This window comes from Capsicum annuum, chromosome 7, assembly GCF_002878395.1.
Source record: "Capsicum annuum cultivar UCD-10X-F1 chromosome 7, UCD10Xv1.1, whole genome shotgun sequence".
NCBI lineage: Eukaryota > Viridiplantae > Streptophyta > Magnoliopsida > Solanales > Solanaceae > Capsicum > Capsicum annuum.
Window position 1 is genome coordinate 89,782,286 of NC_061117.1, and position 19,160 is coordinate 89,801,445.

At 35.9% G+C, this 19,160-nt stretch overlaps 3 protein-coding genes across 3 annotated transcripts; 1 reads left to right on the forward strand and 2 right to left on the reverse strand.

Annotated features, from left to right (window-relative positions):
- The first annotated feature begins 1,420 nt into the window (after positions 1-1,420).
- Positions 1,421-4,584, forward strand: LOC107877928 (peroxiredoxin Q, chloroplastic). The gene is made up of 4 exons (XM_016724741.2): positions 1,421-1,859; positions 1,956-2,093; positions 3,337-3,426; positions 4,084-4,584. The coding sequence occupies exons 1-4, from the start codon at positions 1,671-1,673 to the stop codon at positions 4,300-4,302; spliced, it is 636 nt and encodes a 211-aa protein (XP_016580227.2). The 5' UTR covers positions 1,421-1,670; the 3' UTR covers positions 4,303-4,584.
- An 83-nt stretch (positions 4,585-4,667) lies between these two features.
- Positions 4,668-9,443, reverse strand: LOC107877927 (probable flavin-containing monooxygenase 1). The gene is made up of 5 exons (XM_016724740.2): positions 8,775-9,443; positions 7,534-7,774; positions 5,730-5,908; positions 5,285-5,634; positions 4,668-5,204 (listed from the first exon to the last, which is right to left on the reverse strand). Exons 1-5 carry the CDS (start codon positions 9,216-9,218, stop codon positions 4,862-4,864), a joined length of 1,557 nt encoding a protein of 518 aa, XP_016580226.2. The 5' UTR covers positions 9,219-9,443; the 3' UTR covers positions 4,668-4,861.
- Positions 9,444-14,810: 5,367 nt separating this feature from the next.
- Positions 14,811-15,530, reverse strand: LOC124885744. The gene has a single exon (XM_047393996.1). The coding sequence runs from the start codon at positions 15,528-15,530 to the stop codon at positions 14,811-14,813; it is 720 nt and encodes a 239-aa protein (XP_047249952.1).
- Positions 15,531-19,160: the final 3,630 nt, after the last annotated feature.

A 19,160-nucleotide genomic window follows, 5' to 3' on the forward strand; every position in this document is an offset into this window, starting at 1 on the left:
TGGTTATCAAAGGCTCATAGGAAAACTCTTGTACCTTACCATGATCAGACAAGACATTACTTATATTGTACATACATTAAGCTAATTTTTTTTAACAACCAAAGAAGTCTTCCATGGATGAAACTATTAGATTGGTTAGATATATCAAGAAGGAAGTGCTACTATCTAGTTAGGGGAAGAATGAAATAACAACATATTGTGATGCTGATCGAGCATCATGTCAAAACTTAAGAAGGTCTATCACTGGTTATTGTGTGAAACTAAGATATTTTATTATATGTTGGAAATGTAAGAAACAAAACATCATATCTAGAAGCTCAGCTGAAGCAGAATACAAAAGCATTGCTGGAATAGTATCTGAACTAATTTGGCTACTAGGTCTTATAAAGGAGCTGGGTATTAACACCAAACTACATACTGAGATTTATACTAATAGCAAGTCATCTATGATAATTGCCTATAATACTGCGTATCATGAGAAAACCAAACACATTAAATAGACCATCATTTCATAAGGGAAAAAATCAAAAAAGGTTTGATAACAGTCAACTACATATCTACCAAAGACTAGTCTGCAGATATCCTTACTAAAGGACTTCACAAAGTACAACAAGAGTATATTTTGTCCAAGCTAGGTATCTTAAACATTTTTGGTATTATCTAAATTGAGAGGGAGTGTTAAAATAAAAAAGAAAGTTGAAACTATGTACTACGCAATTATGAACAATACTACTATTTTGATTGTGTTAATTGTAAATAGGAAAGGAGCTATAACATTAGTTAAAAGTAGTTAAAATTTCTGTTTATTCTAGAAGGATCGACTTACTTACTATATATAGTAGATGATACTCAAAGTACTCTCAAGAGATTAATGATAATATTTCTCTAATTCCTCTTCTTCTTCCTCCCGTCTTCTCTTCTGTTACTCTTCTTCATCTTCATTCCATACTTAGTTATTGTGATCAATTGGAATATATGTTTGAGAACATATCACATACTTTTAGTAGAAAATCAATTAAACCACAATCAGAAACACCTCAACTTAAAGACTAGTTGTTATACTTAATCATACTATTTGTGTTTCCAAATAGTTTCTCATTTGTATTTTTGTTTATTGAGAAAATTAGTAGTTGAACAGAGAAAGCAAAGGATGTAGTGGCGAATGGAAGGGAAAAGGGTATGAGAATTTAAACTTAAAACCTGAAGATGAGTTTTGAACCCCTTAAACTATCACTAAGTCAATCTCTAATCTTGTATATTTAACGCGCACACACATAGTGTGTGTATGTGAGTGTGTGTATACAACACATTAAAAATTAAAAAAATAACTTAGACATAAAATAAAATTTTTTACCAAGAATAATTTTTTATCACAAGAGTTCAAGTGAACAACCCTGTCCATCCTAGTTCCACCCCTGCCAAAAAAGGACGCTCATCGCATAAAGAGTAACTGATAAAATCTGTGTCCCACACGAAGTAAAATTTCTGTATTTTTTTAGTAGGGTCGCAATCGGACATATACTGAGGGTGAACAATGCACCACGTCAATAATCCCATCTCATCTTCGGTAGCCAAACTCTAGTCACAAGCTTTCCTCTTTCTCCTTATCTGTCTAGTATACAAGACCAACAATCTCAGTTGTGTCTTTCTTCACCATCACATATTCCAAAATGGCTTCTCTATCCATCAAGCACAGTCTTCCTTCTCTGCTCCAATATGCTCAAATCCCTAAAAATCCTCTCTCTCAGAACCTCAGCATTGTCTCCAGATCATCACAATCACAGATTTATGGTCTTAAACTCCTTAATCCACCTTCTTTTCCAACCCCATCTTCTACTAGAACTTCCATTGTTGCTAAGGTAAATTGCATTGCGTTGCATTTTTTGTTTTTCTTTACCTTCTCTTGGCTCTTCCATTTTCTTGTTTTTTCGGATGAATTTGTTTTATGGTTGTAGGTGAATAAAGGTTCAGTGCCTCCATCATTCACATTAAAAGATCAAGATGGAAAAAATGTGAGCCTCTCCAAGTTTAAAGGCAAGCCCGTGGTGGTTTATTTCTATCCTGCTGATGAAACTCCTGGTTGTACCAAACAGGTAAAGCCCATGACACTGATTTTTTTTAGAACTGTGGTGCCCAAGACAACTTGCAAGTACCTCGATTAGTTTCAATGGATACCTGCCACTTTCCGTTAACTTTGTCCACCAAGACTAGACAGAAGAAAAGCAACCAGCTAGCAATATTTCTGTTTCTACTGGGGATTTGACCCCTAGACTTCATGGTTCTCAACCTACCTCATCGACCACTAGGCCACTACCGTGACACTTCTTTGAGTCATTCCTTTTGGTTGTTTTTAGTGTTAGCTGTGAAATTTCACATTTATGGGAAAAAGAATTACAACAAGTTGTTTGAGACACCACTCTGCTCGTGTATTGAATTGGAGAAACAATTATCCTACATAGTGTACTGATGAACAAATTCTTGGAAATCATGAGTTCTAGATTAAACTTAGGTACATGGTTAATGATTATATGAAGCTTGGCTCGGACTAGAAAGGATAAGGTACTTAAGTTGCAAGGTCATGTATTGAATTACCTTACATTCTGACCTATTTGTAGCTTGTCAATACATTAGGTCCTCTGTCTCATTGCATTTTACTCTTTCGAAATATCCTCTGTAGAAAGTTTATTCAGATGTCTCTTGTCTCAAACCAACTAATAGAAATTAATTATTGCAACCCTTTAAAGGACATTGTCATGAGAGGTTGATTTTAAGTGGTAGCCAAACACGGATATAAATGAACTATTTGAACAATGTCATTATGTGCCTAAACACCTTTAGGGCTCATTTGGTACGAGGGATAAGGGACTACTAATCCCCGGATTAATTTTAGGATGAGTTTATTCCAAGTTTGCTTGGGATAAAATCACCGGATAACTTATCCCTGGATGAGTTATCCGGGATTGTAGTGTTATTTTTATCCCTATTGAGGGTGGGTTAACAATCCCGGGATAATCAAAGGCTAGTGTAGGAGACGAATTCCATTTTAATGACTTTGGTTGCTCTTCCTCGTACAAGTAACAAGATGGACTTCCTGTTTGAACCATCGTCTAGAAATCACCGGAGAATTGCTTCATCCTTCTCATTTTATATCTTTCTAGAATGGGATTAAATTTCTACAATCATGACCAAAAGTTTTTTCTCCTTTCTATAGTATAGTTGTTTGTCGAGTTACGGCAACAAATTCATGAGTAGTTGATAGATTTACATTGAGCTATTATTTTCAGTTTCACATCTTCGTAGCAATGATTTTCAAATATATGTGAAAACTGTCTGCAGGCATGTGCCTTCAGGGACTCTTATGAAAAATTCAAGAAAGCAGGGGCTCAAGTTGTCGGGATTAGTGGTGATGGTCCTGAGTCCCACAAGGTATTACAGATTTACTTAGTGTGTTAAACAGCTAAATATTCTTTTGTCCGGAACTCTTTTTCTATTATAGGTTATCAGTTAACTGGAGTGTGCTAGTTCTCTTAAACCAAATTACATTGTCCTTGATCTTCCTTTGTAACGTTGTGTAGGACATTAATTATTTGAAACATCTGTTCTATTCCACAAAGAATTATATATGCGAATAGTTAGGAGTAATTTTTATATGTTCTTCAACTAGTCAACAGGTAAACAATCTGGTGGCTTAGTGTCGCAGAGTTGAGATACAATTTGTTATTAGGGAATTCTAGCATAACTTATGCATTGCCCGGTGAAAAAGGGAAAAAAAAAGAAGGAAAAGTAGTAGTCTAACTGTTCCTTTTAAATTATGAGGATCCTTTGGGTGATTAACATGGTAAAAAAATTTCAAGGAGCATCTGTTATGATTTCTGCCAAAGTACAGTCCAAACGAAATGTCTGAATTTGTGATTGTATTTCATTTCTTCTCATGTCAAGGATAAACTCCAATTAATCCTGTATTTTGGGCTTCTTTATTTATTCTTTTCTGTTGTATTCCCATCACCTTTGTTTAATGTATCTAGATTAAGCTGCATTTGTTGCCAACTCCTTTGAGGATAACCGAGGTGTTTGATTCTGCAGGCATTTGCAAAAAAGTATAGACTCCCATTTACCTTGTTGTGCGATGAAGGCAACAAAGTGAGGAAAGAGTGGGGAATCCCAGGAGACCTTTTTGGTACATTGCCCGGAAGACAGACTTATGTTCTTGACAAGAATGGAGTGGTTCAACTCATATACAACAATCAGTTTCAACCTGAAAAGCATATTGATGAGACATTGAAGTTACTTCAAAGTCTTTAAACATCAAGGTTTTCCTTTCTACATTCATTTCTTACCTCTAGCCAATGATTTCTTGCACTTTTGCTGCCACTAAATGTGTGCCAATTGTATGTGATCTGATAAGCTGTGCAACCCCTTTTATTTAATAGATGTCAAAGGATCTGTTAGTTTAGACTTTAGAGTCATGCTACAATATGTTGTAGAATGTTGAATTCGGGTCTCCCGTGAGAGATAATTTTGTATATGGGCCTTTGCTCAGGTTGTAGTAACTGAATAATGGAGAATGTTCTTCAATTGCTTTAACTTTGACACTTCTTACAGTTGTTGAAACCCCGACAGTAGTGGATCATATGAGTAATTGCAAATGAGAATGGAGTCACTCATCATGATCTTGAAATATTAACCTTTATTCCTTATTCTGATAAAAACAGAATTTAGTCATAAGCTGCGGTATTTTACATTTGTGGATACCTTGCTTGACCCTTCATACATGTGATGTTTATTCATTATGATCAGATAAATATACTGCATAAGCAGTAGGTATACATGAACTAATTAAGTAGGAATCTTTCAAATGACGCTACTTCCCCTCTGCATAATCTTGGCTGTTGTAGGGGCTAAAGGCTTCAGCCAACCAGTTCGTCTTCCTCCAAAATTGCCATCCCATCTCTTGGCAGATTTCATCACTATGGTTGATACTGAAAGTGGAAATGCAATTTCTCTTGTAGAATCTTGTCGTCCTCTTCATAATCTCCATCTCTTGTGTTATCTGTTCAAGCATTTTCTCAACAGATGGAAGTTTAAATAGATCATCTACAAGTCGTGAGAGCCATATGCAACGTATCTCGGCTGAATGCAGGTTTGAAATACTTTCGAGGTAACCCACGAAAGCCATATTTGGAATCAATGGGTGGATTGTACCCCTGTCAAAATAAAGACTTTTCAGTATATGCACGGTGATATTCTCATAGGAAGTGTTTCATTAGGAGAGTGCCTTAATTACCTGTACAAGGGTATCATGCCCGAGGGGAACTCTACCAGACTCCGAAACGGATCTGGTAATATGGCTTTGAGCTTTTTGTTCCCATCAAAACCAGTTGCAAGTATGACAACATCAGCTTCCAACTTGGTGCTGTCCTCGAATTCAACTCCTCCTTCCCAGAACCACCACTTTGATGTTCTTTTGAACACGATTTTACCCTTATCAGCCTCGGTGAAGAAATTCTCCGGCAAGATAGCCATCTGACATGATGCATAATCTTCCTCAAAGGGGTGCTCTGGTTTCAGTCCATACTTCTCTAGTGGAAGTTTCCATTCCAAATATGACTCGATTAATTTGGAAGCAGCTCTTCTCTGTCCCGATATATAAGCACACTTTTGTTAGTCCTAAGCCAAATGATGCACTAGATTGAGAAAGAAAAATACATAAAAAAAAAAATGGGACTCACCATGGGAGAAAGCATGTGACAAAGCATGGTCCTAAACAGGCCTTGATTAGGTCTTTGATGGAGAAACTGAGAAGATCTAGTTGAATAGAACAAATAAAATGGCAGACCCCAAATAGAGTAGTGTGGAACTGTCCAATGCAAAGTCCGAACTACCATTGTACAGGGTTGGCCTTCAGGTCCTATAAGCAGTTACAAACAAAAGTTAATTATGTGTTAGTCTTCAGCTAAATCTGGACCATTATCATTTTTTTCCCTTGTACACAATCATACAGTACTTGGAGCACGTTTTCTAAGGTCAAAGTACCGTTTTCATTTCTACTGCCAAAATTCTGTATTTAATACGTGTGGCTTTGAAAGGAAAACATATCTGTGATGTTGTCGTGATGTCAAAGCATCAGACCTGAAAAATCAAAAAGGTGCCTTTAACATTTTAGAAAAATTTCAAGTGTTTCACCCCTTATTTTGGTCCTCCTTTTTTGTCGACATCTCAGAAAAACAAATATACTGCCTTGCTTTACGCCACGAAAAATTACTCCAATAATTATGAAAGATTTTGACTATCTTATCCTTATAAGATATAATTTCCGTTGATTGAATATTTACTCAATTTATGTATCATCACCCCCGTTGAGTTGTTTGTAGTATTCTTCAAGAACAATTACTACTATTAAGAATAAAATAAAAGAAGAAGAAGATAATTACTCTTATTTTTGATAAATAATTTGAGATAGATATTTTTATAAACCACAGTAGAGATAACTCAAGAGGAGTTGTTATAAAGTTGAGGCTTACTTGGACATTCATGAGTTTGTTGGAGTTGATTTAATCAATATGATAACTATGGCGAGTCACCCACCACAATTTAATTTCCTTTTATGGAGTTAGACAAACCAACGTCCCTCTCGTTGCCCCTTTTTGGACATTACGCTATTTTATATTTTTGATGTTATATTTTGCTGATTGTATCATTCTCTAGTTGCTCAAATTGTTGCCCACCGCACTTTCAGTTACTATTTAGAGCCCAAAATGGAATACAAACACACCACAACACAAGCACACCACCAAACAATCAATAGATGAGAAGCCATTTCATATTGTTAAGAAATTGGAGAAAAAAAGAATTGAATCAGAAAGATGTTGACGTGACACCATCCGATATTGTCTGACATACTGTTTGGAAAAAATACAGGCAAGTTCCCTTCAGGATCCAAGAAAGCAATAATATAATACAAATTGGCTTTGCCACTTTTTCTATGAAGTGGCTTGAATTTATAGATTTGAAAAATAGGCTATTCTGAAATCGTTGATATTTAAAGTTAAACTGAAAATCAAATTTTAAACACTGAAATTACCAAGTCTTTTCATATAAAAAGCACTCCCATGTCCTTCCTGACGTGGGACAATCTCATTTTATATAATATCATAAATTATTTAATACAGTAGTATAAGATATTTAATTTCTTTAGTGCATATAATTTCGGCATCTTAATCAACAAGCAAAATTCCTATTCGATACACTAGGTTGATCATAACTCATATCCTTAATTAGGACAAATGATATAAAGTTTTTTATACATAATCTAGCAATTCATAAAACTCTCTATAGGACTATCAACGTTTTATTAGTTCTTTTAGTTCAAATTTAGGATTTTTATATTCTTTATTCTTTCTTGCATATTATTAATAAAATGTTCTGTTAGGTAATAGTAACAGAAGTTACAGAACAATGTTTAACAAGAAAAAAAATGAAGTTTAATAAGGAGCGTATTGTTTGACTTAAAAATAAGGAAGATAAAAGTTTTACCTTGATTAGCTTCAGCACATTCAACAGCAAGATCAATAGCTGATTTTTTATAGCCCACGACCACAACGCTCTTCCCTTTCACAAGTTTAGTAGAGGCTTCTTGGTCAAGTTTAGAGTAATCAAGGGTATGTAGGACTTCACCCTTGAACACTTCTGGCCCTTTTTTCTGTGGGAAATTCGGTATATTTGGAATATCTCCGTATTTACCGGTACACATCACAAGAAACTGAAAGGCATACCACTGAAGGAAATAAAACATGAAATGTTGATTCTGATTAGCAGAAGAAATTGCGTAAAAAATTAGATAATGTCTTTCCAAACTTTTTAAAAGTATATTCTATAAGAATTTGATCACTGTATTAAAATCCAGAAACCTAACCAAAAGGACCAAACATCACTCGCAAATGTTCTCGGCTGACAAAGAATTAGTGTATCTTGGCCCAAACTTCTGTAAATGAGAAGAGGATAGTGCAAGCCAGAGACCAAATCCCCATCTCTTAGCCGATATGGGAGACTCAACACTGTGGCTCACACTAGAGACTGGATATCTGAAGTGTGAACAATTACAGGACCGGACATCCATAAATCATGAATTGAAATAGATTTGATTCTGATACCATGATAAAGAATGTATATTGGGCTTAACTCAACCACAAAAGTTAGCTTATAAGGAGAGGATTATCCACGCCATATAAATAGACCAAATCCCCCATCCCTTAAATAGACTCAACACCAGCTGACCGCTAAAGGAGTTCTTAGTACTAAATACCATCTTCCCTCAATTTATGTGGCATCTTTCGAATTTCGAGAGTCAAATAAATTTTTCTTTTAACTGCAATTTTTTTTCCATACGCATTTAAATACTATGAATTGTCAATTACTAGGACTTAATAACTTCTTTGAGATAATTTTCAAATATGTATATATTTTAAAACATTAAAAGGTTCCATGCCAGAATTAATATATGGCCAAAACTTACAAGTTAGATTCTTGAAATTCAATTTTCACATAAAATAGGATAAACGGAATTCAAATATTCAATCATTTAAAATGATGGAAAGATTCCATGTCAGAATTTATGGAAAAATTTACAAGTTAGAATCTTGAATTTTCATTGTACCACATAAATTAGGACGGACGGGAGCAACCAAAGGAAACAACTCATAATTCCATACAAAACCTAGAGAGAAAAAAATGGTGTTTTATGATACTTTAAATTTATAATGAAGAGAAAGAAGAACCTGTAGGGTTTCATATTGATTGGTTCGAACAGCAACCTTCCAGACTGGATTGCCAGTCAACAAACTTCCATATTTTCCATTTCTGCTACCAGCAAAATAATTCATTTCTCGGTCACCCACGAACTTGATTTCCACCACCTTAGAGTTGAAGTTGACAAATTTCAAGACATCAAAATGTTGAGCATAGGAGTACAAGTATTCCAATATTTCCTCATAAGTAGGGAAACTGGTATTATCCCTTTGAGTCCATGGGAAATCAGAGAATTCATAGTCACATCGAGGGGTCTGCAATTTAGTGGACCTATAAGAACAGTGCTTCCACACACCTCCTATACAGTCCGTGGCCTCGAACACCATCGGCTCGTACTTGGCTAGCTGTTTAGCGGCTGCTATTCCGCTTATTCCAGCACCAATTATTCCAATTTTGGAACGGATGATCGCCATTACCCAATTTTCAAGGATATTAAAGTAGAAGTTGGAAATGACAGGAGTTTATCGCTAGAGAAATAGGGTGGTTTGGAAGTGATGGTTTAAGGTGGTATTTATAGGTGTTTGCATGAGATGAGATGTGAAATGAAGTGAGAAATAAGAGAGGTAATTGCTTGAAGGCACGTGATTAGACTTGAAAGAAGGAATCCAAAACAATCTTCATATTAGCCAAGAAAGGTAATCAAGTTATACCTGTAAAGAATTTACCATCAGATTATCTTTGAAAATGTGGAATTTGCGACTAGAATATAAAACAAAGTACTTGATAAAACAAGAATAAGTAACATGATGATGTAAAAAACATTCTTATAACACACGATTTTATGATTAACGTAAACTTAATTATTTATACTTAATGTATAGTTAGAGTTAATAAGTACCTCAAACTAACATATTTTATGATATCATTGACCTTTACCTCCTTGGCTATTGTTTATTGTGTTATAGTACTAGTATCGTTGTTATGGGAAGTTTGTTAGTTATGAAATGGAAATTCCTTCGGGTCAAATTATTCAATCTCCTTAATTATATTCTAAAATGTACAGTATCTGTTAAACTTCATTGCATCTTTCGGTGCTTTTCTTTAGCATCTGACTTTCCGAGAATTCCACAGCTGGTCGGAAGATCAAGTTTGCTGCCTAATTTTGTACTTCCTCTGTCCCAATTTAAGCGGCACAAGTAAAATTTCGAGAGTCAATAATCAAGTTTTTCTTTCATTGGAATTTTTCTTATAGCTTTTAAATATTTTAATTGATTAATTAATTTGTGTGATTTATAGTTCTTTTTAACTAGTTTTCAAATATATAGATTTTATTTCAGGAGGCTTGATTAAAACTTCTATTACCATTAAAATTTAAAAGTTTCAATCTCAAATTTCCAACGGTGACACCTAAATTAGGACATAGGGAGTACTATATTATTCTTAAACCTATACTTCCCTTGTTTCATACTAGTTATCAAAATTACTAAAATTATTTGTCCCAACATATACGTGTGATTTTACAAAATCAAAATAATATTAGTAAGTGGGTGTTTGGATTAACTTATTTTTAGGTGCTTAAAGCTTTTAAATACTTTTTTCATTTTGATAGTGTTTCGCAAAGTCAAAAAGTGTTTTTAAACACTTATTTTTAAATCAAAAAGTATCAAAATAAGCCAAAAGTAAAAAATAGGATAGTACCAACTTATGGCTTTTGCTTTATAAGTTTCATCCCGTTTTGCCTTCAATATTATGTTCTTGAAAGCAACAACTACTATAAATCATAGAAATTATAAGTATGATGAGATCAACAAGTAGTTGTTGATTGATATTATAATTGTTCAAATATCAATAAGATTACCATGGCTTTATATATATTTGAGAAAAGGATCAGATCTATCTCTCTATTTTGAAAATTGGCTAAATATATCCTTTTTCAAACTTTGAAATTAAATTTACCTCGTTGTCATACTTTGGGGCCAAATTTACCCTCAATATACGTTGGGGTCATATTTACCCTCATTGTTAAGAAATTTTCACATGTACCCCTCTTTTAACAGAAAACTCAAATCAACGTTAAATGATTCAATTTTTAAAAATAAAACACACCTTAATCTAACCCGCTCGATTTGACCCACAAAAATACACAAATAAATATAACTTTTCTCTATTCTTTTGGTCGAATTTTTTCAATCAAAAAAATATACTTCTCTTTCAACATGCAACACTGGTAGATTGTTTATAAATAAACAAAAGGTAAAATAGAATGGGATAACACAGAAGCATGGAACTAGGAGAAGAAGTATGTCCAGTTCCTGCATTGCATGAGGATATAACATCTAAAGACGGTTAGCGGTTGGGCGCTAGCATATAACTCAGGGATAAGGGCTAAAGTAATGCCATAAATTCAAACCAAATCAAAATCCATGCATATCCACATATTCATGCATATCCACATATATCCACACACACACACACATATATATAAAGATGTTGGGAGAGGGAACAGGGCTTAGTATGTAATTTAAAACCTTATCCTGGATTATGTAGCTTGACCGTCATGAAATCCACCCACGGGCTATATGGGTCCAGTTGTAACCCCTAATCCTTAGTGCGTGTTAGCCGTATGAATCAGAGATACCATCGAAGGCCGGGGATTCCTATGTACCCTTCACCAACCATGATACAATTATATATACACTTTGGGGATTTTCTTATATCTCATAAGCACACAGTCATTAAGACAAACTCTCACGCCGGCAAATATGAGTTTTCAGTATTAGTCCTTCGGACTTACACCCTTACGCCTAGCTAACATAACCCCCATTAATGTCCAATTATGATAGCAATCAACCAACAACACAAGGAAAACAAGAGAACAACAACAATATAGAAACAAGGCCCCACATGGCTTCACTAGATTAAGAGAGAACAACAACAAGATTACAACAACAACAACAAGATAGATAGTTTGACATACAATATCCCAAAGTCTAAGAACCCTAATATGTATCAAATATAGGAACCCTAATACTAAGAGATATCAACTCCAAACTCTTACTTAGACCCAAGAGGAACTCAATCACCTCAAGAACCTAAGTTTCTAGCCAAAGAACAACACAAGTGTCACTACACTTGCTACTACAAGTTTCATGTTTCCACTTCTCAAGAGAGAGAGAGAAGCTTCAAAATGTTACAAGTTTTTTAGTATAATAACAATGATGAACTAAAACTAAAATAACTCAAACGTGTTCTATATATAGTATATTACAAAATGAGTGGAAAATGACCAAGTTGTCCTTGGTCTAATGTGAGTGTAAGTTTAGGTCCATCTTTACACTTCAAAGTCCCCCTTCACACTTTAAAATATGTAATCCCTTAGATGAATTTATAACACACTCACACACGGCCATATTCATGAACATTCCTTAGAGTTTTTATAACTCCCAATCTTGGCTCCTTGTGAATGGTCTTGAGCTTGTTGTACTCGTATTATCCTCTCCATCTTGAAAGAATTTTGATCTCAAATTCATTGCTTGATGACCGTGCCAATAAGAAAGAGATCACACACATTGAATGTGTTGTGCACTTGATACTCCGGAGGAAGGTCAATCTTGTATGCATTGTTATTGATCCTTTTAAGCACTTAAAAAGGACCATCACCCCTCGGTATCAACGTGGTTTTCCTTTATGATGGAAATTGATCTTTTATAAGGTGCACCCATACCCAATCTCCCGATCCTAGAATAAGACTTTTCCTCCCTTTGTTGACCCACTTAGCAACCTCTTGATTTTTCTTCTCAAGTCGTAGCCTCAACTTCTCGTGCAACTCTTCATAGCTTCGACTCATTTGCGATTGCTTAACAAAGGGGTTAGATCTAAAGGGGTAAGGGGGTTTAGGCTGTATACACACTCAAAGGGAGTCATGCCCGTACTTGAATGGATAACACGATTGTAAGCAAATTCGACTAAGGGTAGTGATCCTCTCAAGAAGTCATCTTACTTTTAACCATGGATCGTAGCATAGAACCCAAGGTCCCATTTACTACTTTCGTTTGGCGATGGTTTGTGGGTGAGAGCTTGAGAATAGCAACTTTGTACCAAGCCTACCCCACATCGATTCCAAAAATGACTAAGAAACTTGGAGTCCCTATCATTCACAATGGTTCTCGAAATGCCAAGCAACTTGACAACATTTTCAACAAACAATGAGGCTACACTAGATGCATCCTCACTTTTAAAGCATGAAATGAAATGTGCCATCTTAGAGAACCCGTCAACCATTACAAAAATACTATCCCTACCTCTTCTAGTCCTTGGAAGTCCCAACATAAAATCATAGATATATCAAACCAAGGACATAAAAGAGTGGGGAATGGGGTATACAACCTTGAGGAAGGAGTCGTGACTTGGCACTCCTACAATCCATACATTGGCCATAAATTTTAGCAAATTTTTTGTGTATCTTAGGCTAATAGAATTGTTCCTCCAAGATTCTGAAGGTCTTTTCAACCCCAAAGTGCCCCATTAGGCTACCATTGTGTGCCTCTCTTATAAATAACTCTCTCCAATAACTACAGGGCATACATAACTGACTTCCTTTGAACAAATAGCCATCAAACTTAGAATAAGAAATGGATCCTCTATTTGTGAGCCACTTCTCTCTACCTAATTCTTCACAATACCTAAAGATAGGAGCAAAGTGAGGGTCCTCAGGATATAGTGCTTTGAGGATTTCAAATTCTATTAACTTAGAAGACAAAGTAGACACAAGTACATGTTTCCTAGACAATGCGTTGGCAACCACATTGTTCTTTCCCTTTTTGTATTGAATAACATAAGGGAATATTTCTAGGAACTCAATCCACTTAGCATGCCATTTGTGGAGCTTATCTTGGGCCCTAAGATGTTTCAAGGATTCATGGTCCATTCGGATCATAAATTCTTTGGGCCAAAAGTAGTGTTGTCAATTACCCAAAGCTCTAATCAAGGCGTATAACTCTAAATCATAAGTGGAATAATTTAGAGTGGCACCTTTGATCTTTTCACTAAAGTAGGCAATGGGTTTAAGATCTTGCGTTAAAATAGCCCCTATACCTACTTTACTAGCATCACATTTAACTTCAAATGATTTATAAAAGTTGGGTAATTGTAACAAAGGGGCAAAAATGAGCATAGATTTCAATCTCTCAAAGGCCTTAGCTTGTTTATCACACCACTTAAATGATTGGCCTTTCCGAATGACTTCGGTCAAGGAGGCAACAATGGTGCTAAATCCTTTGATAAACCGTCTATAAAAACTAGTCAATCCGTGGAAACTTCAGACTTCACCCATAGATTGTAGAGTTGGCCAATTTTTAAAAGTGTTTATCTTGGATTCATCCACTTCGACCCCTCTTGAACTAACAAAAAAACCCAAGAAAACAACTTCATCAACACCAAAGAACACTTCTCAAGATTGACATATAATTTCTCCTTTCTAAGGACATCAAAGACACTTCTCAAATGCAACACATGTTCGACTATGGACTTAATACAGACCAAGACATCATCAAAATACACAAAAACAAAATTTCTAATGAATGACTTCATCACATGATTTATTAACTGCATGAAAGTGCTAGGAGCATTAGTTAGTACGAATGGCATGACCATCCATTACAGAGAGCAAATTTGGTCTTGAAGGCGGTCTTCCACTCATCACTGATTGTATTCTAATTTGGTGATAGCCACTTCTAAGGTCAATCTTTGAAAACACACAAGAATCATTCAACCTATCAAGCATATTATCCAATCTAGGAATGGGTTGGCGATACTTTATCGTGGTTTTATTGATGGCTCGATAGTACATACACATGCACCAAGTTCCGTCCTTCTTCGGCACTAACAACACCAAAACCGTGCATGTACTTATGCTCTCTTTGATATATCCTTTGTTTAGGAGTTCCTCAACTTGATGTTGTAGCTCTGGTGTCTGTAGGGTTGCTTCGAAAAGCTGGTTTATTTGGCAATTGTGATCCCGACATGAAGTCAATTTGGTGCTCAATGCCCTGAAGTAGGGGTAACCCTTATGGAAGTTCCTTGGGAAAAACATCCTCGAATTCCTGCAACACAAGAGAAATAGAATGTGGAATAGAAATATTAGAGAGGTTAGTGTTAAAAATATTAGCTAATAGAAGCATACGAGTGTTGTCATCATGTTCCAAGAAGAATTCCCTCTTCCTAGCGAATATCACCATAATATTCTTGCCCTTTGAAGTTGAAACCCTTTTGGTTTCCTCCCTTTTCCCACTCTTAGGTTTCCCCTCCTTTTTGGCCTTCTTGCCTTTCTCCTTCAACTCTCTCATTTGTTGATGTAATTCATTCACTTGAGATGGTGAGAGAGGGTGAAGAGTGAACTTGCGTCCATTCAATTCAAAAGAGTACTGGTTAGTTCTCCTACCATGCTTAGTAGACTTATCATATTGCCAAGGTCTACCCAACAACAAGTGACATGCTTGCATTGAAATCACATAGCAAAGCACTTCATCATGGTAGTTTCTCACCTTGAACCGAATCACACATTGCCTTGTGACTTTTAATTCTCTACACTCGTTCAACCATTGTAACTTGTAAGAACTAGCATGTGGAGTAGTAGGTAGTTTTAAGAAATCCACCATAATGGCACTAGAAACATTGGCACAACTCACACTATCAATCAACACGATACACAAACCTCCCTTGACAAGGAATTTAGTATGGAATAGATTGTCCCTTTGACTAGTATCATCTAAAGTCTTACTAATCATGGCTCGTCTCACCATAAAATTTGGAACTAGACACTCACTCTCTTGCCACCAAGTGTCTTCTCCATCATCTTTCTCCCGTGTTTAATTCTCAACTTGCTCTCCATCTTGAGGTTCGACCTCATTTTTCTTGAATTCAATGCCCACCTCTTCTCTAAGATAGTATATCTTTCCTTTCTTAAGAATCACATTCTGATGGTTTGGACATTCATTGGATTTATGTCTCCACCTTTGACACTTGAAGCATCGGAACCCCTTAGGATTAAGAGTAGTATACTTTCTACCTTCTTTCCTCAGAGGATATTTTTGGATGGCTTTATTCTCGGGTTGGACAACCTTGGAGGGTTGATCTTTGCTCTTGTGCCAACTCGAGGAAGGTTGAGCCATTTCTTTGTTTCTAGACCAACCTGAGGGTGCTTGTCCCTTTTCTTTGTAATTTGATCTCTTTTAAGCTCCCGTTCAATCTCTAGGCCTGCTTGGAAAATGCCATCAATCATATCAAACTTGAGAAGAGTCAAGTGAGTAGAAATGTCCTTGTTCAACCCAACCTTAAATTGGATAATTTCATGACCTACTTGTTCCCCTCGATGATTAAGCTTTAACATTAATTGTTGGAACTCATCATAGTAATCCATGATACTCTTACCACCTTGCCTCAAATTGTACAACTTAGTAAAGAGCTCATTTCTATAGGTGTTGGGTAGGTATTTTTGTCTCATAAGATTCCTCAATCTAAACCAAGGTGGATTCTGCTCATCAATCAATTCATTCCCAAACTGTTTGACATATTCCCACCAACTGTTAGCATAGCCCTCAAAATGAGCCACGACATAGCAACTTTTCTTTTCTTCTGAGAGATTATTGACTTGGAAGATCTTGTAACAAGATGACTCCCAAGCAAGGTAGGCCTCGGGGTCACTGTCACCCTTGAAGATTGGAAGACTCAACTTGATGGTATTGATACCTATATCTCTATCTTGGTGGTGGTTCACTTGTTGGTTCTATTGACCACCCCTTCCCCCATTCCCTCGATATCCCTTTTGATCTATACGGCCTCCTCTAATATCCTCCTCCATCATATAAGTATCATCATATACTCCATACCCTTCATGTTCCTCTCTACCATATTCTTTAAGTGGACTACCCGATTTTGGTTAATTGGAACTTGGTTTGGAGGAATTGGATCTTGTGGAGGTTGTGGCCTTTGGTTGAGTGGATCTTAGAAGAAAGGGTTTGGATTTGGTGGTGGTATTTGGCTACCAAGTACTTCTTGTGGGACTTGAGGTGATTATGGGTGGAATGGTCTATTGGAGTCTCAGTTTTGGGGGTAAGGAGTGGCTTGGCTTGCGGCATTTAGTGGAGGTTTTGGTGGATTGAGCATTTGATGTAAGGTTTCGAGAGCAATGGTAGTGAAAGAGTTTCTATCATGTAAACTTGAAGAAACATGGTAGTGTTGAGGCATAGAAGGACGAGAGTTCCTTTTACTCTCTGCTTGTTCTAACTTCCCACTCATTGTCGACACTTCCCCTTTCAATGATGTCATATCCCCCTTCATCAAAGTCATATCCGTTTGCATCTTTTCTATGTTTCGGCCTATGGCCTCAAGAGAAGCCATGAAAGTACTAAGTGCATTATTGTCCATGGTTTGTGAAGTGGACCCTTCCATTGCTAATGTACCTAAAAGAATACCTATAAAAAATAACAAAAAAGTTAGTCCAAAATAGCATTACCACACTCGCATACTTGGATTACCTAACACTTAACTCCACAAGTGTTGTAAGTTGTGTAGTAACTCGTGAATAGTCAAGGTATGAGTCTAATCTTGGTCCGAAATAGATTTTCATTTGAAAAATCAAAGAAATCTCATTGGACTTAAACCAAGAATTTACAACGAATTCAAAAAGATAAAAGCTCTCAAGCAACGCAAACACAAACCCAGATTCAAAGGACTAATTGACAACCTAGTAGGAGTTTACTAGTTTGTTAATTAGTAATAAGAACAACAAATGAAACTAAGAAAAACTAAAATGAAAATAAGAATCCAAAGTTTGAGCTTAAAATTGATGTGTGAACAGTAAGTGGTGACATGGCAGCCTACTATTGGTTGCAGATTTAACAATTTTTTTGTAATTTACAATTTCAACTCTTGACCAATTTACAATTTGGAATTGGTGGATTTGGTTAGAGGAGGGAAATATATTATTGAAGCCCTCTTTCAAATTCAAAAACAAGACTTGACCTTCTTTGTACTTTTCCCTCAAAACATGGTCCTTAAAACAAGGAAAAGTGGTTGAAAAAGTGGTTATCAAATCTTTGAGTGATGTGAACAAGTCCCTTCACCAACAAGTACTGTAACTTTGTCTTTCACCTTTTTAATCTAATGTTCACTTTATGTTTAACAAGATGTGAAAGAAGTGAAGAACATCAAGAACAAAAACAATATCCACACGCGAATCTTTAATCCGCAACAACAATGTCAACAACACACGGCCAGGGCTTAGGTCTACAACAATTACATCAACAATACAAGCTCGAACTTAGATCTAGACTACTTTAGTGTTAGTGGTGAATGAACTAACACTATAAACATTTAAAATAAATAAAATACTTCTAGATCCAGTCTTAAAGTCTCGACTAAGATTCAAAAAAAGAACAACACTTTTTGGCCAAGCTACAACACAATAACACTTTATTTTGCAGGATCTTCCCAAGATTGATTTTGTTGAAACAAAATCAAGCCTTGATCTTGATACCAAAAGATAGAAATCAACCAACAACACAAGGAAAACAAGAGAACAACAACAATATAGAAACAAGGCCCCACACGGATTTAGTAGATTAAGAGAGAACAATAACAAGATTACAACAACAACAAGATAAATAGTTTGACATACAATATCCCAAAGTCTAAGAACCCTAATACTAAGAGATATCAACTCCAAACTCTTACTTAGGCCCAAGAGGAACTCAATCACCTCAAGAACCCAAGTTTCTAGCCAAAGAACAACACAAGTGTCACTACACTTTCTACTACAAGTTTCAGGTTTCCACTTCTCAAGAGACAGAAAGAGAGGCTTCAAAATGGTACAAGTTTTTTAGTGTAATAACAATGATGATGAACTAAAACTAAAATAACTCTAACACGTTCTATATATAGTATATTACAAAATAAGTGGAAAATGACCAAGTTGTCCTTGGTCCAAGGGGAGGATTTGGAGTGTAAGTTTAGGTCCATCTTTACCCTTCAAAGTCCCTTTTCACACTTAAGAATATGTAATCTCTTATATGGATTTATAACACACTCACACACGGCCATATTCATGAACATTCCTTGGAGTTTTTGTAACTCCCGAGCTTGGCTCCTTGTGAATGGTCTTGAGCTTGTTGTACCCATATCATCAAACACTTACCACATAACCAATTCACCAATTTTAGGAGTCAATTATTAAGGTATCATTGAGTGGTATTGTCATACCGACTATAGCTTGCAAGCAATGTACCCCACAGACTCCACTAATAAAATCACTTAGGGGATTCCTTCATACCCCGTAAGGTTTTCAAAATCATTACTGTTATTATCTAGTTAGCCATTTATGCCAAGCATTAGTTTTAAGAAATAAGCCGCACTAAATG